This window comes from Pangasianodon hypophthalmus, chromosome 28, assembly GCF_027358585.1.
Source record: "Pangasianodon hypophthalmus isolate fPanHyp1 chromosome 28, fPanHyp1.pri, whole genome shotgun sequence".
Classification (NCBI taxonomy): Eukaryota; Metazoa; Chordata; class Actinopteri; order Siluriformes; family Pangasiidae; genus Pangasianodon; species Pangasianodon hypophthalmus.
This window is the reverse complement of record NC_069737.1, coordinates 6,318,188-6,345,001: the sequence shown is the minus strand read 5'-3', so window position 1 is coordinate 6,345,001 and position 26,814 is coordinate 6,318,188. Positions and strand designations below refer to the sequence as shown.

The following is a 26,814-nucleotide window of genomic DNA, read 5'->3' as shown; positions in this document are numbered from 1 at the left end:
AACTTCTTAAATTATTAAACCGTTTACTTTTTCCAGCTTTACAACCACATTTACACACACACACACTCCAAGAGGAAGCCGTGTTAGCTGCTCTCACATGACTTTCCTTTCCATCATGAGAGACGAAACAGAAAAAAAGTCACAACTTTTCCTGAATTCTGATCAAAATTAATGTTAGAATGATGATGAAGTGATGGTGCTGGGATATACTAGAAATGGTGTACTATAAAGCCTGTAAACAAACACGAACAACATTATGTAAACTGCATGAACCTTAAACAAAAACAATGCTACTGAAGGTTAGAACTTGTAAAGTTATACATGAAGTGTAAATGCAATTTTAAAAGAAATTAAATGCCAGGATAAATGATGCTAATAAACAATAACAGCTAGTCCCTGTTATTTTATTGTTAGCTAAGTACACTCTGAAATCTGTACAGACCGTAAACATTTCCCACAACAAAAAGTCCTAGCAGGCAGAGAAAAAAACTGAATTTAACCAAAAAAAAAAAGTGAACGCATATCAGTGGACGAGGGGCGGCCATTTTATTTTTATAACTCTGTGCGGCAAAAGTATGACGTGAACGCTACTTATACAATAATACACATGTGCTGCTCCTCCATTTTGTTACCAAGAGATCTCAGTCCCACCCCCTTGTTTTCTATTGGCTCATAAGACTAAGACTTGATATCACAGGTCAAAGTTCACCTAGACGAAGTGTTAAAGAGCGTGAAGGGAAATTAACCATCTTTCATGTCCTGTCCTTTCCCCTTCGGTGAATCTGTTTTTCAGGTGTATCGCCATAACGAAGAGTGAAAAATCGTAAATGCTACGTCTAAAAGGTAGATGCAGATTAGCGATGCTAATAAAGTATGATTGCAGTTATGCGTTGACACAAATAAAAAGGCCATGTGGTGCAAATTTCACGTCACACAAAGTGCTAATAATAATAATAAGAAGAAGAAGCATTAGCATGGCTACTTAGCGCTGCATTAGCATTATGTTACTCACCAGAGGATGCGTGTGCTGAGATGAAGATGAGCTTTGGTTCTGTCGTCCTGATTGGACGTCTGCGTTATCGTTCGGATCTGACGCTCCGGTTTTGACCGAAGAAGAGTGAAGTCCCGTCTCTCCTTCCTCATCCTCCTCTGCTTCCTCGTCCTCCTCTCTTGCGCTGTCCTCTGACGCTTCAAACTCGTCACTCTCTTGGTCCATCTCTTCCTCCTCCTCTCTCTCTCCGTCCTCCTCGTCTTCCTCGGAGCGCAGTCCTGTCCGTACCCGTCCTTCTCCTCCTGCGTCACCGTGGTTGTTGTTCTCCTCCTCTTCCTCGTCATCGTTCCTCCGTCTCCGCCGCCGTCTCCTCTGCTCCTGCTCCCACAACCACTGAACGGCTTTCTCTCCTCCGTTCACTTCCTCTCTCCTGCCTTCTTCCGCTCCCTCGTTCTGGCTCACAGACTCCCTCCCCGAAGGCCAGGGCTCCTCTTCCGCTTCTTCCGCCTCTCCAGATCGCTCTCGTTCCTCCTCTTCGTCGTCCTCCTCCTCATCCTCCTCTCCTCGCTCTCTCCTCCGGTGCTGAGGTTCTCGCTCGCGGTTCATGTGTCCGGGTTCAGGTTCTGGCTCCGGCGCAGGTTCAGGAACCAGCAGGTCCTGGTTCATTTCCAAAAGCCAGCTTGCTACTTTCTGAACCTTCGCTAGGCTGCCTGAGGAGGACAACGACTTCCCGGCATTCTGGAAGAGGAAACGAGGGAAGAGGAGGGAAAAAGGAAGAAAAGGAAGGAAGAATGAGCAGAGGGGAAAAACAAGAAGGAAAATGGAAGCCAAAGGAAAAATAAGAAGCAACAGCCATGAAAAAAGAAAGAAAGAAAGGGAGGGAAAATAGAAGAAGATAAATAAAAATAGAAGGAAAGGAAAAGTGAAAATAATAATAAAAAAAAACATAGAAGGAAGGGTAGAGTGAGAGAAAGTTTAAAAAAGAGGGATGAAACAAAGAAAGAGACAAAAAGAAAGGGAAAAGAAAACAACAATGGACATAGGAAAAGGTCAAAAAGGAGGGATGGAAGGGGAAAAGATATAAAAGAGAAGGAGAAAGAAGAGAAGACAGAAGAGAAGGAAAGCAAAAAAGTAGAGAGAGTGAAAAAGACAAATACAGACACAGCAACAAAAGAACAGAGAAAGCAGGAGAAAAAAAGAAACAAGTAAAAAGAGATCAAGAAGGAGAGATTAAAGAAAGAAGAACAGGGAGAAAGAAGAGAAGATAGAAGGGAAGAAAAGTAAAAAGGCAGTGAGAGTGAGAAAAGAAATACAGATACAGCAACAAGAGAACAGAGAGAAAGCAGGAGAAAAAAAATGAAAGACAACAAAGGATGGAGGAAAGAAAACGTCATGAAGTAGGGATGGAAAAGGAAGAAAGGCAAAAGAGAAAATGAAGAAGGAGAGAGGGAGAAAGAAGAGAAGATAGAAAAGAAGGAATATAAAAAAAAAGGATGGCACGTGAAAGAAAGACAAAGGGATGCGAGATAAAGCAAGAGAAAAGAGAGAAGAGTAAAAGGAGGTCAAGAAGTGGGGATGAGTGGAAAAAAGGGAGAAGGAAGAAAGAAGACAAGCAAAGAATGCAAGAGAGCCAAGCAGGAGGGAGGGAAAAGAGAAATAAAAGATGCAACACATAAGGAAGAGACAGTGTGAAAGAATGATGACAGGAAGTGAGAAAAAAAGACAAGCGAGTAGGAAAGAGACAGAAATGAAGGAATAAAGAAGGGGGGGTTCAGGGTGAGAGAAAAAAAAGAGACATGTGGTTATTAGAGTTTTCTGTCTCCGTCCTCCTGAGAGTGTGTGCGTGTGCGTGTGTGTGTAGAAAGTGAGAATAAACTCCTCATGTTTTATTCATGCTCCCAAATAAAACAATGAACATCAGCATTAATGCAGCGAGAGACACGATATGAGCGTCTCAAATTTCGGATTATAAACTCCATCGCACTGAGCTACAGAACACAAATAACTGCATCAGAGAGAGAGAGAGAAAGAGAGAGAGAGAGAGAATACGTAATACTGACGCTCGCACTGTGTCACACAGAGAGATGGTAAATAAAATATCGTGTAATAAAATTTGGATCATCTCGTGACGTAATTAAAAGGGGGTTGAAACTGCGCGAAATTCCTGAACATCCCAGAAGCTCGGAAAATATTTCTCGCAGAAATGACAATACGTAAGAGTAAAATTTGATATCAATACAGTAAGCGTGAGCCGACTCACGATGGCACTGCAGTAATCAAAGCAACAGCAATTTATTTTACAATCGCAAATCATTTCTGCGATGATCAACAAACCAATCTGATAAAAATGGAGCCGTTAAAACAAACAAACAAACAAATAAACAAATAGCTCCCCATGCTCAGGAAATAATAAACAATTAAATATATACAATATTATACAAAAAGATAATAAAGTGTTGATAAATCTTCTACAGGATATATATTATATATCCTACTTACGTGATATATATTGTAATGATTATACTGTGTTGTTTTTACACACTGTGTGTATAGTTTTAATGCATAGAGATGATCAATGAACTGTTTTTCCCTCCTTCAGCCAGCAGGTGGTGTTACAGCACCACACCTGAGGTTCACTATTCCATTACACTTCACTACACAGAGCAGAGAGTACTGAGCATCAGTGTTGGTGTGTTCCTCCATCTGCACCCTGAAGCACTGAGTATGCTTACTCCAAACATCTAGTGCTGATATAGTTTCAGTTTCCAAAAGCGCGTCCAAAAGTGAAACTCATAAATCATTCCTGACACATCGTTTCTCAGAACATCACCTTTGAACTCAATATATTTGAGTGTGTGAGTGAGAAAGAAAAGTGTTGCTTCATCGTTTATCAGTGATGACGTATGTGTTCTTCACTGGGCAGCCTGGACAACAACAACAAAAACAACAACAACAATAATATATAATAACTTCACCAATAACATCAACAGAATCAACAAATCATTAACACCACCAAAAGTGTCAACATTATCAGCATGAACATCATCATCAACAACAGCATCAATAACATTAACATCATCAACAGCACCACCACCATCAAAACATCACCAACACCACCAGCAAAACATCAACATCACCATCATCAATAACATCATCATCATCTTCAACAGCATCACTACTACCAAAACATAACCATCATCATAAACAGCACCACCACCAACAAAACACCTTTACCAACATCAATAAGCATAACACCATCACCACCATCATCATCATCACCACCACCACCAACAAAACATCAGCATCATAAGCAGCAGTACCACCAACAAATCGTCAACATCACCAACATCAATAAAACATCAACAACAGCACCAACACCATCAATAACCCCATCACCATCATCTTCAACAGCACCACCAATAAAATATCGCCATCATCATAATCAACAGCACCACCACCAATACATCAATAACATCACCATCATCATCTTCAACAGCACCACCAACAGTATCATCACCATCATCATCATCAAAACAGCAATATCATCAACAATACATCAACAACAGCACCAACACCCTCAATAACCATATCACCAACATCTTCAACAGCACCACCACCAATAAAACATCACTAACATTATCATCATCATAATCAATAGCACCACCAACAACAAAACATCAACAGCACCACCATCAATAAAACATCAACAACAGCACCAACACCATCAATAACCCCATCACCATCATCTTCAACAGCACCACCAATAAAATATCGCCATCATCATAATCAACAGCACCACCACCAGCAAAACATCAATAACATCACCATCATCATCTTCAACAGCACCACCAACAGTATCATCACCATCATCATCATCAAAACAGCAATATCATCAACAATACATCAACAACAGCACCAACACCCTCAATAACCATATCACCAACATCTTCAACAGCACCACCACCAATAAAACATCACTAACATTATCATCATCATAATCAATAGCACCACCAACAACAAAACATCAACAGCACCACTAACAACAAAGCATTAATAACATCACCATCATCTTCAACAGCACCACCAACAACAAAACATCAATAGCATCACCAACATCATCTTCAACAGCACCACCAACAACAAAGCATCAACAAACAGAGGCAATTCCCAACACCAACAACACTTAACAGCATCAAAATCAACACCCACAAACAAAAACAGCATCAATATCAACAACAGCATCATCAACATCATCATAAACATCAACAACAGCAAGTACAATATCAAAAACAACATTAACACCACTAACAATAACACGAAATATCAACTACAACAGGTAAAATATCAAAAACAACATCAATGTGTAACATCAAGAGCAACAAATTCAACAGCAATAATAACAATAAAAACAACAGTGCTCACAGCATCAACTACATCATCATCATCATCATCAAGTTGGCTCACTTATACAGTATAAGGGAAAAGGATTGGTATCCATAGCGACTGCAATACACTGAAACACCCACCAGAGTGTTTTGAGTTTAAGCAGCTTATAGGACATTATCGACCCAGTTCCCTGTTCTCAGTATCGAATGCGTACATCACTACAATTAACCTCTCCATCAAACCGCTCCCGCTCTTCACTAATCACAAATCTTCATGCGAGACAAACAGGAGGAGAAGCAAAGAGCAATAAACTGCTGCTTCTAACTACGTCATGTCAGGAAAACTTGACCCCGCGAAGCAGAACAAACCCTCGCCTTTAACGTTTGTTTTCACCTGGGACCGAAGCCAAGCTGGCGTACTCGGCCAGACAGATAAGTCAGCGAGACGCATCATTTCTTTACTTATTACCGCACCGCACACTTCTGCGACAGCTCATTTATCTCCATCTTCAGGAGGAACTGAAAAAAAAAGCAAAGCCTCCAAAATACTTCTGGCATTCTGACCACAGTAAAGGCGGTAACAGATGAGGAATGTATGAGGCTGCATGAGTGTTGAGAAAAAAGGTAATTTCCTGGGGGGACAAAAATAAATAAATAAAATAAAATACACCTTTGTGAGGAGGACAAAATATACAAGGACATGAGCAGTAACGACCTGGAGAAAGGCATTAGTAAAACTTGAAGGCTTTTATGTTGGATTTAATTATCAAAGAAGCAGCATCGAGATTGAAACTGGCAGCCATTTTCTTGCTAATACTTAACCATGATCAGTCTGGAAAGTTTATATCTAGCACTTCTGCACAACCATCACTACAACTCACTACGACTACAAATCCTAACTCGGGATCCATATCCTGGTTGCACGTGCGCACGTCTGTGCGTGTGTGTGTTGCTTCCCCATCACATATCTCCATTTGTGAAAGGAGGAATTGTTTCTCAGGAGGTTTTCAGGTGGTCTGTGGTGGCCTGATAGGCATGAGTAGTAAAATCTAACTCAAAATTCAAATGAAATTTTGAAACGAAATCAGGCGTATCATTTCATTAAAACATGCTTATCACAACATTCAGTGGAAGAGCTCTAACAGATACAAGCTTGCTTGGTGACCTTGGTGTCTCGGCTGATTTATTCTCCAACAGCGCCATAGTGAAAATGGCTGCAATGACATCCCCAGAGATTTGAGGCTATGAATAGCCAAATTCATTGAACTTCCTGGGGAAAAAATAAGGTTTCCGCAATAAATCCAACATGAATTATGTGTTATTGTTTGTGGAGTCAGTGGTGTTTGTTAACGCACCAATGAATGGATGGGCTACAAACGAACCCAGTGAAAAGAAATGTACAACGTAGACAAGAAAACGACTTCTGTGTGAAATATGAAGTATTTCCATTGGGATGTCAATCCAAAGTGCATACAGAGTGCGAAGCTGGAGGATGGTCACTACGGAAACTAAACATGACCTTCGTCTACTAAATGTAGGCTATGCGTCCACCATATTTTTGACTAAACACAGGTGGCAAATCATGATGAAACTGTACCATCGAGTACGGTAGACCCCACTACCTTTATAAAACTGTCTTGAGGACGCAGGGACACATGAACACAGTGTTACAGTGATGGAGTGACTCAATCTGAGCCCCCAGGCTCCATCAGACCCCGTTCGGCAAAAACAAGGTTACTGAAGGTGTCTGGCTGAACTTGAGTTGGTCCTTCTATCATATAAGCGAAGGCGGTTCTCTGAAGGGGGGTGTTTGGATGATGTGTTGAATCTGGTCAGGATGTTAAAGAGTCCTCCTGGGGTCTGGCACATGCAGAAAGGCTCTCAGATCTGCAATTGTGGCCACAGATGGAACACAGACTTCATTAGCATGTGTTAGGGGCCCATCGGTAAAACGAGGCACGCTTGTAAATGGGTTCTCCTGCAAATATGATTCAAATCTGTTCTGAAAAGAATTGCAAATGCAAGCAATTTCTGATTCATCTTTCAACCCAGTTCTCTGAATACAGAGTACAGAATACTTCCACACCAACTGTGAATTACAGTTAGGAATTTAGTTTAATATTTTGCCATAAACAGTGCTCACACTAATGGCGCGCTTTTGCAATACAAAACCATCCCATCCATTTCACGGCCTTCTGAAAGAACAAAGCACGAGATCCAAATACACCTTTTAAGGTCTCTTGCTAATAATAGCATGCACAAACCAGCTGAGATCGGACAGATGCACTGACTAAAAGCTTTAGCCACTCAGTGAAAGAGCCTGTGTTGATGAACAGGCCTCGTTAGCATCAAGCACTTCAGCAATACGGACGAGGGACGCGTCCCGAATGGAGACATTAGTAAGTCTGTACAGCGCAGTGCGGAACATGTCGAGGACAGACGCAGCTGTTTGCCGTCTTTTTGGTCCGGAGCTGGCCAAAAAGCACAAACATCACCATTCATGACCCAGGACACCTCTCTGTTACACTAGCAGCTGGTCCGTGGTCCGAACTGAAAGAGCGCTACTGATGAGACTTTTAAAACTTACCACCACAAGAAAGAAGTGTGCGATTAAATCAGGGAGGAGTTAAAGAGAAGATGAAGATGGTACAAGATGATTATCTGTTCAGTAACCATGATAACTACTGTTAGGATCTCGTTTAATAATAATAATTTCAAAGAAAAGAGAGGAGAAAAGAAAAAAGAAAAACAGGGACAGAAAAGAAATGAAATGAAATGAAGAGAAACAGAAAAAAGAAAAATAGAAAAAAGGAAAAGAAAAAGAATCAAACAAAGATCAAAGAAAAGAAAAAAAAGAAAAAAACAAAACAAGAACTGAAAAAATCTGAAGAAAGGAGAAAAGAAAAGCAAATGTAAAGAAAAGAAAGGAAAAGAAAGAAATGAAGAGAGAAAAGAAAAGTAAAGAAATACAAGAAAAAGAACAAACAAATCTAAAAGAAGTAAAAAATGAAAAACAAAATAAAAGAAAAATGAAAAAAGAAATAAAAAGAAAGGAAAGGAAAAGAAACAAAAAGAAATGAAACAAAAAAAAAAGAAAATAAGTAAAGCAAAAGAAATAGAAAACCAAAGATAAAAAGGGAAAGAAAAGAATAGAGAAAAGAGCCCAAAATGGCATAAAATATTTGTATTGCAATCCGTAAAAAAAAAAAAAAAAAAACAAAACACAGTCTGAAATTGTTTGGTGTGTCTCATTTCAAGATGTTTTATTTGGTTAAAATAACAGAAGGATTAAAAAGTAGAGGACAGATTGTGATAGTTGGTACAAATTACCACGGGACACAACGTTTATCAAAAAATGAAAGTGGCAAAGACGACTGAAACAGCATGCATTCATTTCCCACACGAGGCTCCAAGATTGCCACAAACAGGAACCTGTATGGATATTAAATCAGTTCTCGAGAGAGAGAGAGAGAGAGAGAGAGAGAGAGAGAGAGAAACACACCAACACTGCACTGTAGTTCCTCTCATTCCGCCTTCCTAATATAAACTGCACCGAGAGAGGAAAAAAAACAGCAGAGACAGAGCAGCAAGGCAAAACCCCGGTGTCATTAAGGGGTGCGCAACTGAGCTCAATTAGACAAAACCACTAAAAAAAAATGAGTTCTCACTTTTTTTTAGAAAAGGAGGGAAAGATCCCATGAGAGCGCTCGGGAATTGCTATGTCGGAGATTTTTTTCTCGCTCTGGGACTTTGTAGAGTCTCGAAGCATCTTTGTAGTGTCTCTGTGCTTGCTGAATCAGAAGGTGGATGATGCAAGCTGGGTAAATATTTCCTAAATATTACACTGTCTTTTCTAAGAAAAAAAAAATAAAACATGTTCAACAAAGGGAAACTATTTCCAGCGATGAAGAAGAGACCCTAAAACACTTAGCTGATATTACTTTACATACATAACGAAAAGAAAATAAAAGTCATCCCGCAAGATGCTGCAGCTACAGCGCATCCTGAAAGACTAATCCCATCCGAATAAGGCTTACTTTGTGCTGGCAACGTTAATATTTCTCACAAATATACTTTACCACTTAGTTCAGAAAAATGACTCTGTATCATAACTTAGCATGAAGTACTCCCATACACCAGATCTTAAAGATTTAAGAGAATTTTCAAGTTCTTGCTTGCTGACTGAAGCTCGAGCTAAAACGTTAGTATGCTAGTATGGTTAGTGAGAAGGCACATGAAAAACCATGTGCTTAGGACAGCGTACTTTCCTTGCTTGCTTTCCTGCTCTTGCTCACCTCTTTGATGAAGAGTTAACTACTTTTTCAGAGGAGGGAGCATGCACTTGATTATGTTTAAATGTTTATCACTTCTCACAAATTTTATAAAAGTGAAGTGAAGTGACTTGTGACCAAGTATGGTGGCCCATACTCGGAATCTGTGCTCTGCATTTAACCCATCCAAGTGCACACACACAGTAGTGAACACACACCCGGAGCAGTGGGCAGCCTTTTTTGCTGCGGCACCAGCAGTTGGGGGTTCGGTGCCTTGCTCAAGGGTCTCACCTCAGTTGTGGTTGTGGTATTGAGGGTGGGAGAGAGCGCTGGTCATTCACTCCCCCCCACCTACAATCCCTGTAGTAGACTCGAACCCACGACCTTCAGGTTCATGTTCAAGCTGCAAGTCAGACTCACTATCCATTAGGCCACGACTGCCCCAATGCATTGTACGACTGTATCGAGCTGAGAGCATCGGTTCGAACAATATGATAGAAAATGCCATCATCACATCCCTAATTATTAGTAATCAGTTATATGGTATAGATGATAAAATCCTGTGATAGATGGTAGATTTTCAAATTCAGTTTCTGTCAAGCAGCATGAAGGGCACCTCCCTCAATTATCGAAGAATTCAAACTATTCTTTGTTTATGTCAATGTGTTGTTTTTTTTATTTTAAGGAAAGAGAAAATTGCACGAGTTTGCCGCGGCCTTGAGATTTATCCTTGTCACTTTCCATGCTTGTGGAACTCAACAGAAGACTTATTACTGCATTTAAGAACGATATTCGGAAACTAATTACCATCTTGGGTCAGTGTTTAAAACCCAATCTGCGTGTGAAGATTGGTTTTCCCACGTTGCATCCGGGAAGGATATACCGAACGACAGGAAGATGCAGCCATGATGGATGATACACCCAGAGAATTTAGGCAGCTAGCGGAGGAGCTGACACGCTAGGCTGCTCAGTATCTTCCCACAGGGAGAAAACAAGAGAAGTATCCCTCCATACAGCGCACTAACCAAAATCCATTTATCACGCCCGGAAGGACACACACTCTCCAAGTAGAAAATGAGACTTCATTCAAGTAAAATGCTTTCTGCCGAGTTTCGTCCTGATGCCAATCGACAGTTCTCCAATAGAGTGGCGTGACAAAAGGGCAGTAGCTGAATTACTGCAGTGTTAGAGCACAGTCATAGGAATCACTCTGAAGAATAAGTTATTAGCTTCAGGTCATGAATTTGTAACTATACACTTTTGATAGCGCAGTTCAGGCTATAGGATCGAACGTTAAGTCCTCTTCTATCCCTGTAATCCTATCAATATGTTGCAAATGCTTTCTCGTGCCCTTGAGTGTACATTTCATTGAAGAGGATATTAATCGATCCCAGTGCTATTCAAGGATTCAGTCTCCAGCTAGGGCTCAGGAAGGAAACTTAAAACCTTCATTATAGAAAAGTAGGAATATGCAATTCCGATCCCGTTTTTCCATTTTCAATATCAAAGACGATACCCGATACTGATCTGGTACACACGTCCTCACAGTGACCAAACGGTTCTCTGGAAGTTGAAGGCCAATCACATCCAATCCAACGTCTCAGGCGAACATCTGTGCAATACCGATACTCAGTATCAGATTGGTGCATCGCTATAGAAAAAAGTGAATGACGACACGCTCTCTTGCATCAGGTTGAACCCACTGTCCCTGTCTTGTCACTACATTTGTTCCTAAATAATTACCTTCAAGCACAATAATGACACTGTACGACACTGATGAGCTTTGCTTAAGCTAGTTTATTAAATCTCTTTTTTGTAAATAACAAGCTCCACATTCATGAGCCTGAACTGTCTGCACTAACAATTTTCCAACTTGCAAAAATGCAAATGCAAAAATAAAGTTCACTAGACCACGTAGACTAAACTTAAGGCCTCAGATTACTTCCTGCAGAGATGACATTTGCCTGGCATCCATGAACAATATGGCATAATTGCAGAGAAATGGATGGTGTGAGGAGGCTTTGGTAGCTGGGCCAACTCCGCATAAGGAGCCTCATTACAAACTAGGCGTGCTCAAGCCAATTTATTCTATATTGGCTGACTTTGAGGAATCTATTTTCTTCCTGTAGTCATGGAAATTGTCATGAAACAGTTACTAGCGCCACCTGCAGTAGTGGAGCACTTGCACGCAAATGTTAATACAAGACTACGTGAGCTTGTAAGTTTGTGAAGATGGTTTTGTCTTTGCACACCCCTTGTAGAAATCATCACATGTTGAATATTCTGAGGCCTTTACTTTGCTATACTATTGCAGCACACTGAGAAACAATTAATGTGAATAATACATAGCCTAATTTTGATTCGATACATGTATAAATGTAAAGGAATATTTCTTCACTGGATTCAAAAAAAACAAAACTGTTTTAATAAGACTACTTTGTTGCTAAACTGGCTGAATTACTGCGATTAATAATTGTGATTTCAATAATTTATTCAATTCAAAATAACTGAATATCATTTATCATAATCTCTATCAGATTCATGCTATTCCATAGAAAGATTGAAAACTTTAACAATAAGGTCTGAAAAACAATTAGAGATTTCTAGCACGACCCAGAACCACTATATGCCCGTGAATAGGGAGTCAGAATACAGCGGAGTGAGCAATGCAGGACGCCACTGCTCAGCAAAACCAAAATGTCAAGCCACCATGACCTCTTCAAGTATTATGTGAGATCCTGAAAAGCTTTGTGTTAAATGGAACATCAAACAGTACAAGCCTTCTAACCTGCAAGGAGGAAAACGGCTCAGCAAGTCCACAGACATAAAGAGTTCTTTCCTTTATCTCCATTTAGTTTATTGTAGAGCAACAAAATAAGGCTTCTGACAACCAGAAGAGTAGGAGGAAGAAGAGGAGAATATCTTTTATAAACAGCACCTATTCAGAATGCAATCCAAGTCAAAGCAGATGCTGTGGTTGTCAAGGCAGCAAGACGGCCATTAAATCACCTGGTTCCATTACAAAATCAATTACTGCAGTACACTTAGATATTCTTTCAGGTCTGGCCAATGGCTAAATAACATCAGAAAAAGCCACTGCATGGTCAGCTATGCTTGGTGGAATCAGAGAGTTCTCTGCCACAATGTGAAACCACAAACTGAAGGTCTAAAGGCCAGTCTGACAAAGCAAATAAAAGCAAATCAATATATTAGTCTTAGTGCTTGGTACACCTGATACGCAGTGTAGCATAATGGATTTGGGATTGTCAGTGGTAGAACTTCAGAGAAATACTTCTTGGTAAGTGGTAAATGGTGCAGAATCATCTATATGACTGGCCTATCAAGCATTTGGGAAAGTGTTGTCCCATTCTGAGCAAATAAATGTGTTAAAATGGTAGTATCACCAGTTACAACAACCACACAAAACCACCAGAATATGCCTTTATCAATTTGAAAGTATCCCCTACAAAACCTGACAGATTTACCTTACGCTGTGGTGGGCAGCCAATAGCCAGACGCTGCAGATGTTCAGAAGTGTGGCTGCAGGACAGCAGGTCCGAGCAGCAGGCCGTGCGACCGAGCCTCTTCATTAGCGAGGAGATGATGCTACAGCCACAGCCACACATTGACTCACTCATGAGGAGCCAAAGTGACAGGCCAAAATGGAGATATATAATCCAAAACCCCAAAGGATGAAGGTCTCAAGATCTCCAACTTCTTTTGGCAATGTGGAAGTTGCTTTAGAAACTTCCAAGAGTTAAAAAATGGTGAGCTTTGAACCATGTGTTCACAACAATGGATTGTCACTTCAGAAATGACTTCCAAAGGAGTCAAAGGTTAAATTTAGAAGCAACCCCCACATCAGAGAGCCAAGGCAAGCTTGAAACATTTCTCCGATTAGTGGTTAAGTGATTGCAGTGGTTGGCATGCGGCATCATATCTTCCTGCATTCCCATCAACTCTTCTGCAACTTTCTAACAGCTTCATCAATGCCAAGACTGGAACAAGTCCTGCAGAAACCCGAAGCACCTACGTACCAAGGCACGGTCTGAATATACACTTGTAGCGGGAAGCTGATCTCTAAACCAGCAGCCACTAAGTGCTGCTTCCACAAAAAAAGAGAAAGAAAAGCACCACTTCCACTTCCACCCTCCCTCCACTTATTTCTTACGCGCTAGCAATGCTCTTCACTGTCCCCTCTCATCTGTCTTGCATCCTCGCTCTCTCGCTCTCTCTCTCTCTCTCTCTCTCCCCCAATACACTCGGCTCTTCCCAGCATCTTGTCATACAGCCTCTCTGCAAGCTCCTCCCACCCTGTCCTCCCTCGCTCTCCTTCTCTCACTCTCCTCACTCTGGTCTCTGGCCATGAGCTGGCCCCAGTGAGTCACAATCAAGGATATTGCTTCTTCTCCACCGCTGCCTGCAGGAGTCTGGCGTTAATGTTGTTGGAAATCTCTGTAAGAAAAACGCCTCCGAACTGTGAAAATGATTACTGCGGTGATCGCTGTTCACGTTACTGCAATTTCAGTACCCCTTACATCGCTATTTTTTGTCCAAACAAGCCTCAAATTCCAGGCAAGTTATATTGGTTCAGCAATCATTCTGATTAGATGGTCAGGTGAAGGTCAACCACGAATTTGGTGAAGGTTATAAGCTGCATTCCCCAAAGGCTGAAGATACATGCACTAAAAAGCGTGGGTGCAATCCACACACTTGTGGTGAATCAATACAATTCAGAGGATTGAAACGAACATATTATCCTAAATTGGAAAAAAAAAAATGACAAAAGTGCCATGAAATTGCTTTAGAGGAAATGCTATAGAACCACTCAACAGTCTGCTGAAAGGCTACTCAAGTGCCATTATTTCAGAAAAAAAGGCACAAATAAGATGAGTCCAACAAGTAAATTAAGAAAAGAAAGAACACTAGCACTCTCAGATATCCAGTTCATTCTCCTCCCCTTTTACATTCTTTCTTCCTACCTCCAAATCTCGCTCAATATCCCCATCACTCCTCAAAGCAGTGATCTCGGCACTCCAACCTGATTAGCTCGCAGTTAGGGACTCCCTGGAGCCTTGTGGGAGATATGCAAATCATCCAATTCATCAGCAAATCGCAATCAGGGCCGATATGGAGACGCTGATGAAGACTTTGCCCCATTGGGCGATGAAGGAGGGGGTTGCTGCTGTGTGCAATAGGGTTTCGTTTCGGGGCCCATATCAGGCACTTCGGCTCCAGGCAACAGGCCAGGTTGCTATAAATAGGTTTAGAATAATAACCAGACAGATCACCTTGCATGATAAAGAAAAACAGCAGGACCTCGTGCTCTACTAATATGAATTTACACAGAGCTGTATGGGGTAAATGATTGGTTTGGGATAGAATTAAGAGTCCAGCTAGACAAAGCTCACCATGTGTCTTGTGAACAGATTTATGCGACTACCTTCTCCACCTTCAGATACGTCCAATGTAAGGACACCCTAAAGCAGGGGTTCTCAAGCAACCAGTGACCCATTTAACAGTAACAAAAAAAATTCAAGGACTCCCTTAGTGTACATGAATTTACTATTCAAATATCTGGGTCATTTATCGGTGCCGTACATGTTCTGCATTTTGATATGCATTTGATTAAAGATGATTCAACATCATTAAGAGGCCTACTTATTACATTTAATGAGGACTGAAATTTGAACCATTCAATTCACCAGTCAAGGTGATGACTATTAGAACTCAATAAGAAATCTGATAATGATGGGTTGTATTTTTCACCACTAGAATACTAGCCCGGGCTATCAGGTTTGGGGGACATGTAGGTCCAGAAGCCTGGATGTATGCCAAAATGGTCCACCAATCAGAGAAAAGCTTCATATTGACTTTTGCAAAGCAATTTTATTTGATACAACCATTACATCTAACGTGTTCTGGTTGGTTCATATACTTCCTAGTGGCACTACAACATGCTCTCCTTGTTGCCAAACCAACCACACACATTAGTCAAGGATACTTTCTGGCCATTCTGAAAAGAAAAAAAAAAAATTATGCACAGAGACAAGACTACATCCCACAGTTGGCAAAATAAAATGATGCGGATTCTGATTCAGAGCTAAAACGTTAGACCAAGACTCACTGATTTTCATTAGCCTGTATTAAAAGCACTTCACTTGCTAACTAGTAAGGGGGCCAATCACCAAAGGTGTGTAGGCACCCTACTGCAATTTTATGTTTTATTGTTGTTATTACTGCCATCAAATTTAGTACATCTCCTTGTGAAAACGCTGATGGTCCCAATTGCTTCTGGTCTTCCTCCGTCTCTAAGGGTGGGGCCTGAATGTGCTTGGCCCCTTAATCACTGCTTGCAGCTATATTTTTTCATTAGGGTTGTTATGAGTCATGGTTAGTCACAGTGTATAATAACACAACTAAACAGGTCTATTTTTCCCTAATTGGTGCTGCAAACTGTTGAGCTAGTTCAAAATTTATTACCAGCCTTTCCTTCCAGCCATGCTCTCTTTCATCTTATAAAAAAAATTGTGATAAATACTGACAGCGAGATTTTATGAAAATGTTGTTCTCGAAACATCTTTCTACAAAAGAACAACAATGAGGGGTGCGAAACCACTTTTTCTGTAATAAATTCATCCTTCAGTTTTTAACCAGTGGTTCGTGTGTTTATAAATGGTCAATTGTTACCGTGATACTGTGAAACCATGATATGTTTAGACAACTGTTTTCTTACAGTGAAAATTTCAAACACCTCTATTTGTCATACTTCAGGGTTAAATTAGGTTAGCTACCTTTAGGCAACCAAAACATGAGTCTGGGTAAGTACACTGGAGCCTTCACTTGCCCACTGGGCTGGTAAATAAAGTTCTTATATGTCGTATAATAGACTATCGGCTCATTCCACCTCAAAAGTTTAAATAAGTCTGGCCGGAAAGAGCAAACTGTGCACCATTAGTGAATTCTACACCCCATAACCACTGTAATGCCACAGAATAATCCTCAATTTCTCCCAGGAGAGTCCCTCTCGCTCTGTGTATCCTTCCTACTCAGTATGCAGCCAGTCAGTTTTGCTCAGCCGAGCGTCGAGCAGTACATGCATGGTAGTGCAAAGGCCAGACTTGCCGGGAATCGACTGCAGTTGGCACCTCTCAAGGTGAGGACTGAGAGAAAGAGGAGGAGAATGAGTGGGACAGAGTGACAATGTTTGAGCTGAAAAATAAAAACGGGACAAGAAAAAACAGAGTTGGGAAGAGGGCTGCCTGGGGTGGAGACTAATTCAGCTAATTATCAAAGCAGTGCTAATTTTTTTCAGAAACATCAACACACTGTGAGGTTTCTGAGATTTCTGTACACTCATCGTATGGACGCTGTCAATTACCTTGGATCTCAAATATTCTGACGAATAGCTTTCAGTTGGTCACATGCAAAAATAAAATAAAATAAAACTGAGCTACATCAAGACCACACCATGTGATCAGGCACACATTAAGAGGCATCATTACTGTTTAAATGTACTTCATGCTTATTAAGTCTAATCAAATTCTGGTTTTGAAGGTCAGTGATTATTTGCCACAAGGTTAAAGTCCAAGCATGTAAGCAGTCTCAGTTTTGGTGGTTTTTAATCTCTTTCAACAGAAGGAATGAGAGACGAGGTGAAAGGCTGAAGTGTTCATTATTTATGAATATTGCTTTCCACAGTGTCAGCGCCATGCCTCTCTATCGATCTGCAGGGATAAGTGTCTCGGAGAGAGAGGCTTTTAGACGCATTCAGCATCATCATGCTGAAAAGCTACAACAAAACTCAGTAAAATCCAGGCTGCTGCTTACACACACACACACACACACATCCCATCAGGATAAAGTATTCTCATTCTCTGCCACTATAGGCACTTATTTAAGAAATGTATAATTACGCGTACCACTGTTAGCATTGTTAGCTCTTGCTACAGAAGCCACGAAGTTACAGAGTAAAAAAATCTTGTTCAGATGTAAATAAGGCAAGGGTCCGAATGATCTAAACAAATTAGACAGTCAGGGAAACAACAAAGCAAGTTGGCAAGACTTCGCAATGACACAGAGGATTGCAGTGTGTATATATAGTGTAGAGAAGCACTCTGCTTGCACAGCTGACAAAGGACTTTTATTCTGAAATATTATGTTTCAGTGGAAACAGTGTACTATTCTGAACTTTTACAACCTCTACCACTACATATGTACATGGTGTAAACAGGAAGTGTATCCTGATGTGAATGAATAGTTAGTATTCAGGAGATGTTGACCTCCACTGGTAAGGAGGGGTATCACTGGAAGCAGAGTGGAGTGAGAGTGATACAAGTGATGCAATTTTTCCCCAGAGTTAGGATATCATGCCAATGTAACATGTGCTAACGGTCCATAATTTAATCGCATCGTACATCTGTTTACAAGCATGGAGTCTGCTACTGTACGTTGCCGCACTCATGATCAGACAACACGGAATGACAACAATCTAGACATTTTTCACGACTAGCAAACTATACTACAAAAATATCAAGAGGAGTGACTACAGCGTCTTCCAACAATACTAGTAAATTGGTAAACTGTCGCAGCATGAGAGCAATTTGTTTCTGCGAGCACTGAAACATGCACACGCTCTTTGAAAGAGACATGGTATCAATGCATACTGAATAAAGTAGAAATGCCCATCTTGCTCAGTCAAGTTATTTCTTAGACAGCAGGTGGTAAAAATTAAGGCAATGGCCTCTAACAAAAAAAAGAAAGAAAAAAACAAAACAAAACAACAACACGGATATCATTTCATATCATTGTTTTGGCCAGAGGTCTTTCTACACAACAGCCATTGTTCCACACTGTGTACATGTTCTTTTATCAGCAATGCAGCCGAACGCAACACCACACACTAATCAACGCTACTGCGAGTAAACAAAAGCAGCAGAACACACACAGCTGGAGCGCACGAGTGATATTCGACCACAAAAGGGGGCCTACAGCTGGAAAAATAAGAACTGTGATGTAAACGACGAGGCTCGCCTACACAAATGTGAACCTATTAGTCTTACACAAAAAAGAACAAACGCATTATATTGGAAAGTAGGCTGTGTCGGGTATGTAGATTGTGTTTTAAATTCATACACCATTAAAACTAATATTATATATATATATATATATATATAGAGAGAGAGAGGGGGAGAGAGAGAGAGAGGGAGAGAGAGAGAGAGAGAGAGACACACACTTCATTAAACTTTAACTTCATTAACGGCTCCATTAAAGGCATTCTCAGTTACACTGTGCCCATTAAGGTTTAAAGAAAGATTGAAGACAAGGAAGTTTTCCAATAGTTGGAAGATTTATTGATCCTAAAAGTACGAACTCTTTGTTCAGTCATGCTACACAAACCAGACTGAACAACTGGGGGGGGATGAGTGCAGGAAGTGTGTTTTTATGCCAGGTCAAAACACTGACCTGCTGCTGACCTGCCTAGATATGATGAAGGTACACAGATGGAGAAACAGGCAGATAAGTAGATAGGGATGGGCAATGTGGCAATATATATCATGTTACAATACTTAAAGACATTTGTACAATACATAGATCCATAGGTAAATACGAGACAGAGACAGACCAATAAACAGACAGCCTATAGACAGATCAAGAGACAGCTCTACTGACAAACAGCCAGATCTATAGACAGACTGCTCTACAGACAAACAGATCAACAGAAAGCTCTATACACAGATATACAGATCAACAGGCAGAAAGTCTGTCAATTCTAGACAGACACACAGATAGCTCTGTAGACAGACAGACAGCTCTACAGACAGACATACAGATCAACAGACAGACATCTCTACAGACACACAGACAGGTCTATGTGCAGACAGACAGTTGTATAGACAGACATAGTACAACAGACAGACAAGTAGACAGCTCTATAGAGAGACAGACAGCACCATGGACAGACATACAGATGACCAGATAGACAGACAGACGGCTCTACAGACAGTTAGACGGCTCTACAGACAGTCAGACAGACAGCTCCATGGACAGACATTACAGATCAACAGCCAGACAGCTCTGTAGACAGACACACAAAGTGAACAGACAGACAACTCTACAGACAGACAGAACTAGTAACTGACAGACAGATCAAGACAGAGAGACCAACAGCCAGTAAGCTCTATGGACAAATAAATAGACAGTTCTACAAACAGACAGGTCTATAGACAGAAAGACTTCACGGCCAGATGTACAGAACATACATACAGACAGGTCTAAAGACACCCAGACAGAGACAGATCAACACACAAAAAAGATCAACAGACCAAGATCTATGGACAGATAAACAGACAAGCAGATTAACAGACAGACAGACAGACAGAGAGACATGTCAATAGACAGAGAGACAGGTCAATAGACAGAGAGACAGCTCAATAGACAGAGAGACAGCTCTATAGGCAGATAAACAGCTCTGTAGGGTGTAATAAATAAATTAAATGCAAATTATTAATGAATAATCGTGAATTTTGGTAAGCTGAGTACGGGAATGGAGTGTAACATATACAACATATTAATAGATAACACTGAGCATGATGTCTATAGAACTGTCTCTCTTGACAGGAAACATGGTACTATACCGTGTATTTTCCACAACACTGCCCTCTAGTGAAACTCTATAGTCGTGACAAATAAGACTAATCACATCTTCTGTTCTCCGTTTCCAGGATAGTCTGTGTGTTTACCTGTTGCACACTCCACGTCCGAAAAATTGAATGAACAAACGTCGAGCATCTACGCCAGCTTAAGTAATCAGTGAATGAGCTTAAAGTGGGTGAAAGGTACCAACACCAGGCCACAGAAGCACTTACACATGCAGTTAAACAGATGCTGATAATAAAATATTTTTCTCTCTCTCTCTTTTTCTTGTACACCAGTCACACCATCTCTCTCTCTCCCTCTCTCTCGCTCTTTAAAAATTCATCAATGACAGCACCTCCGCCCATGCTATCGGTTTACACTTAATTCAGCAAACCGTGACGTGCCATGAATTATTAAGGCCACCTCCACACTCATACACACACAAACAAACACACATCTATTCTGTGTGTGTGTTTGTAACAAAGACAGGTAATATGTTTATATATACATATATATATATATAAAATCGGTATCAATCTGTGAGTGCAAATAACTTACGATTCCAGCGTCAGGCCACGGTGAGAGCCTCACTGCTAAACCCTCAGTCTCCTCTGACCTGTGAGGAAGACGAGGACAGATATTAGAGGTCAGAGATCAGAAACTTGAACACAGAAACACACACACTGAAGAGAAGGTGCAGGAGCTTCAGACACTTTCACTTCCTGTTTAGGTGCAAAATGACACACAGCTCACAGGCTACATAAATACATAACCACAGAGTAGCCTATAGAGTGCTGCGCCCACGCTGAGCTCAGGGTGGTGGTTATGTGGTTATGATTAGTGAACAGGGTGTGTGCTTTAGTACATGTTAACGCTGGGACGTGTGTGAAGCTAACAGTTAAGAGTATGTGAGAGAGAGAGCGAGAGAGAGAGAGAGAGAGAGACAGAGAGAGCTGCTCTGACGTGAGCTCAGATGCTAATATTTATATGACAGAGAGGAAGAGTGTGGAGAGAGAGAGAGAGAGAGAGAGAGAGGGATCTTGTGAGAATGAGAAACCAGTGAAAGAGGCAGAAAGAGGGAAATAGTATAAATATCATGAGAGAGACACTCAGAGTGAGAAAGTAAGCACAGAAAAAGAGTGAGATATAGACAACAGCAAGACAGATAAAAGAAAAAGTCAGAGACAGAAAGAGACAGAGAGGGACACGCAAAGAGACAGAGAGACATATAGTAAGAAGCAGTTAACTGATATGAAACTCAAATCCAAAAAACAATAGTGAGCCTACAATAGCCTAGTACGCATACACACACACGCATACGCACGCACGCATACGCGCACACGCATACGCGCACACGCACACGCATACGCACACACACACGCACGCGCACACGCACACGCACGCGCACACGCACACGCACACGCGCACACGCATACGCGCGCGTAAACAAAGTGTTATAGTGGTGAGAAAACACACAGCCCTGGGTTTAATCGGCATGTCATTGGGTTAAAGAGCACTGAACTGATGAGCCCATCTCACTGTCCACATAACTTTAGCTTAACACACACACACACAATCACACAAACAGACACACACACAGCTTTGGCATGACCCGAGAAGTCACAGCTGTCAGCGAGGGGGAGAAATAAGAACACATGCCTTGCAGGAAGACTCTCTCTCGAGGAACTCAGACCACAAAAAAAGTTACATCAGTTTTTTCTCAGCAAAAAGATTCTGACTTGCACAACCGGGAAACTGTTTCTGAGAAAGCGGAGCGCATGCACACCCGCAAACACACACAGACATACACACACCTGTGTTCTACAAGTCCTGCGCAAATCTGACGGAGTGTGTCCATCTCGAGGCCCAAAAAAAAAAAAAAAACAACACAATCACACACTGCATTCTATTTAGGCAAAAGATAAATCAGGCACCTTTAACACATCAACGAGTGTAACCTCACGGCAGACGCAAAATTCTCACAAGAGAAATTCATATTCATTTCAATGGAACTTTTGTATTTCATTTTCATGTGACTAAACGTTCAGTAATGGTTCCATACAATGATTTTGTGTTTGTAACCAAAAAGGCTCAAGTAGCCTAGCAACCAGGCGCTAGTTAGAATCTGACTGAAGAATCTATCGAGACATGTAGCCAAGTACATTGACCCATACTTGGAATTTGTGCTCTGCATTTAACCCATCCAAGTGCGCGCACACACACACACACACAGTGTGAACACACACTTTTTCGCTTTTTTCGCTGTGGTGCCCGGGGAGCAGTTGGGGGTTTGGTGCCTTGCTCAAGGGTCTCACCTCAGTCGTGGTATTGAGGGTGGGAGAGAGCGCTGGTCATTCACTCCCCCCACCTACAATCCCCGCTGGACCCGAGACTCGAACCCACAACCTTCAGGTTCACCTTCGGGTTACAAGACTCTAACCATTAAGCCACGACTGCCCTAAGAACATGACCTAGCTACGTAGCTAGTCTCTTGATGCAGGTTTTAGGCGAGCTACACTGGTTTGCTAAAGCAACCTAAATTAGGCATGTTTGCTACCTAGCAGGCTAAGCCTGTTAAATTCTTCGATAGTTCACTGATATGATAATCAGCTACGTAGCCGTGATAAAATGGTCACCGCCGCAAAGATGAAGCTCCACGGACCAGAATCGTCCCTCCTAATCACCTGTAGCCACAACTGTCACAACTGTTTTTTATGCACACACAACTGGCTTGGAAATGTGTCCGATTTGATAGCATGCGTAAAAAACAAAATGTTTATGAACACTTTTCCAATTCTGACACCCACCAACAAACAAGTCCTGACTCTGCTCTTAAAAAATCACTATAGACACCCGCTATGTTTTTGCACCCAGGTGACACTCATGTGACAAACTGGCTTTGAATATGGTTAGTTTTTGGTTAGCATTTTTTGACCTGGAACTGAGTGGACAAGTATGGAATATTTAAAAAAAAAAAAAAAAAAAAAAAAAAAAAAAAAAAAAAAAAAAAAAACACTTGGCAGCATGCTAGTACAGGAAAATCATCAACAACGGAATGGCGTGATGAAGCAGAGTCACTGTTACCACTCCATCACTGACTATTTTCCTATAACAGCACATCCTGAAGTGTTTTATGTTATCATATTACCTGAGCCAATTGTCACAGATTTTGCCGTAAAACAACGGCACTGTACTTCTTATCCGTTTGTAGTTACAGACAATATTGTACAACATCCAAAAAACGTCATAGCAGCAATAAACAGTTGTTCCTTCCCCAAAGTTTCTTTTATCTTTCTCTTGTGTGAGAAACCACAAAGCTCAAAGACTTCCCCGTGTCTGATAACGTGCAGTCACAACTTTAACACTGGAGACTCCTTCTATAAATGTTAAACAGTTCCTTACAGAAGTCTGTTTATTTTTAGGCTTAGATTATGAACATCGTCCACCATACTAGTCGCTCTGAATAAACTGTTACTTTAGAAACAATAACGAATAACCAGCGCTTAAAATGTAGCCCTGCCGTTCTGACCAATCAGATTCCACGACTCAGCAGCCCTGTGGTATAAAGTAGATTAGAGTGAGGTGATAACGTGATAACTCTATTATAACATTACTGAACCTATGACACTGAATGTGGAACCTTGACCCAGAAACCCATAGATGTGACTAATAAAACAAGTCTCTTGGTTCATCGAGGAAGACAAAAACAGAAAAGATCGTGAGAACGAGACCTCGGAGAGCAGCAACAATTGTTGAGCAAACATGATCAAACTTGCGACCTTTCGTCTCTTTGGCACGACTGCGAGTGCTGCAGCACATCTGATCCTGCTTTACTCTCTAGACACGTTTACACCTCTCTCTCTCTCCCTCTCTCTCTCTCTGTCTCTACCCACCGTCTGAGTGCTTCCAGATGTTTCTGTTTGTGGGAGAGAGTCCGAGCCGCGTATCTACGTCCTGCCCCGAGTTGTTTGAGGTGTAAGGAAACGCGCTTCCTGCACATCACATCTTGCTGTGGATTGAGGGAACACACGAAACAATCGCAGAGAATCAGACATCCAGGATCAGAACCTCAAACTAAAAACGTTTTTCTTTTAGCAATCTGTAAATATCAAAAGGCTGCATGTTATGTCTTTAAGGATCCCTTCATATATGCAGTGTTTAGTCTGGTACATTTGCCCTGTCGGTGTGTTACACAAACTTATTTATATAACCATCTCATCATCGATTTGTCCTATTGCAGTCAGCATTTACAAGTCTTCATAAAACAAGATCGACATTTTTTTCTGCTTTATTACTGTGACCTTATCAGAAAATGGCTCCTGCATTAAAATTAATTATATAGCATGAATTTATATGCAGAAACCCTTTTATTTCTCTGAAAGAGTTTTATGAGTAAGAACCCGGGATTGAGAAAGCAACCGCATCTTTTCAAGCTGCTGCATCACTGGGTGGCGTGACACGCTCAGAGGAAACCGCTGTCTACCCTCTTCTGCATACATGAGTTCACAGATGCCAGCGATTGGCTGGTGTCACTGTGATTGACAAGGGAGAGTATGCCCCTCCCATAGCCAATTTCGCTCTGATTCGGACGGGTGTGAACACGCCATCATATGGCATCAGTATTGCACCATCGTCAGAATTAGGGTTCTTACACTGCCATGGTTTGACTTTTCGAATTTTTTTTTTTTTGCTCAGTGCTTCGCTCTCTATTTCATCTTATAGCGACAAAGTGATAAATACTGACGTAAGAGATTTTACAGAAATGTCATCCTTAAAATTGGCTTTTGGTAAAGATTCCATCGTACCTGTAGGAAAAAAGTTTTGCATTGTTTTCAGCAAAAAGACACTCCAGGAAGCCTCTCTCTTTTCTATAATCTTCCTTCTAAAAACAAAACCAAACCAAGTACTGGCACGTTTAAAGTGCAGATGAATAATACATAGATGAGGTTTGAAAGGATTTGTCTGGGAAATGACACTTCCGGGGGTTAGTAGCACAGGCAGAGCCTACATATGCGTTATGATCATGTGACCTACTAATGAACTTGCACCGCCACGAACAGTGACGACACGCCCATCTCTGGGATTTATACACACAATTTATCCTGTGTAGATCAATAATAATTATTACAGTCTTTCTCCAGCAAAGAACGTAGAAAGGACATTTAGGGAAATTAGTCTTTTTCAAGTTCATAATAAATATCAGCTTTCGATATTGTGATACCGTCAGAAGTTTTCACCCACACGCAGAGAGAAAAAACAAAAATACACACAAGAAGACTGAGCACATAACTAGGCATATTATTCCCACGTTTCACTTAATTGCCGTTTTTGTCAAAGTGTATTTTATTCATATTGAGTCGGCTCGCTCCTGACAAGCAATCAAGTTGTAACTGAGATCAGCTGGACTGTTTCTTGTGTTCGTCAAACACTAGCAGTTGAATCATTCGCTCAGATTTGAGAGACCTGGGCCAAATGGCTGAATATTTTCATCAGAACGCATCTCAGCTGTGTCCAAATAGAAGCGAGGTGCAGGAGCAGGTGGGCGTGGGATTACGAGTACCTCCATCTCTCCATCAGTCTGTTTGCTTTATGCTGCATTCACATGCTGGCTCCGAAAAAGAAAACATTGCGGCGTGACGTTTTCATGCAGCGATCACTGCCGCAGAAAGTCTGTAAATACTGTTGCGGTGTCTGATAGAGATTTGTTTTCACTAGACGCTACTGTAAAGTCTGAGAGTTTATTTAGCTACGGTGGAAAACAAGATAGAAATGTAATTAAAAACAGATTCAGTGGGTTCGTGGGTCAAATGGGTGACAATTGACAAATTAACTGAGACAACATAAGAAAGGAGTACGGCAGCCATTTTAGCAGCATGATATTCTGGTAGACAATTGGGTCTACCTTTACTAGCTGCATCCTACCCATTTTTTAGCGATCTTATCAGTGTTATTTGAAGATGGCTAGCAAGTAACCAACAAAAGCAGGAAATCACATGACATTAGTGAGCTAAAGCTACAGTGCATTGTTTTTTTGTTTGATTGAGTCAGCTGCAACTTCAGGCATGAAATAAGTCTACATATGTCTACACTGTGACATCTAGGATCATTGGCGCACTAGCAAGCAACAAAATGTGACACGGAGCTGTGGTTTCAGTGACAACAGCCAGCGACAAGTCGATAAGGCTTTCTCAACTTTATGTGAAGCGATAAATCCAAACGATTAACTAGAAATATTCCTCAGACCAATCGTATGACGCATGTGGTCCAATGTTTCTTTAATTCCCCACTCACAACTTTAGTTCCTAATTGCAGTTAGTTCCTATGTACTGCTCAACTAGAAAAAATAGAAAAAACTCAACAACTGTGGTTTCATTTTATCCTGTCGTTAAATGTTTTAGACGTCAGGAAGAAAAAAAAAGCTAGAGATAGTAGCAGAGAACATTGGCATGTCTGAAGAGTGCTAATATGCCACCATGACAATCACGTAACAGTAATTCTCAGGAATTGTGTGAAGGGTTGGAATCAGCAG

The 26,814-nt window shown here is 41.0% G+C and overlaps 1 protein-coding gene across 2 annotated transcripts in view; it reads right to left on the bottom strand.

Moving 5' to 3' along the window:
- fbxw7 (F-box and WD repeat domain containing 7) overlaps positions 1–26,814 on the bottom strand; it is a 127,458-nt gene that overhangs the window by 86,240 nt on the left and 14,404 nt on the right. Inside the window, exons 1-3 of one of the 2 annotated variants that reach the window (XM_053231129.1) lie at positions 22,100–23,214; positions 20,844–20,901; positions 1,013–1,729 (exon numbers count right to left, since the gene is read on the bottom strand). In XM_053231129.1, coding sequence (XP_053087104.1) covers positions 1,013–1,729; positions 20,844–20,901; positions 22,100–22,143 — 819 coding nt within the window. In that variant the 5' untranslated portion in view covers positions 22,144–23,214. Of the gene's footprint in view, positions 1–1,012; positions 1,730–20,843; positions 20,902–22,099; positions 23,215–26,814 lie in introns of those variants that run through there. The other variant, XM_053231130.1, reaches the window with a different exon arrangement.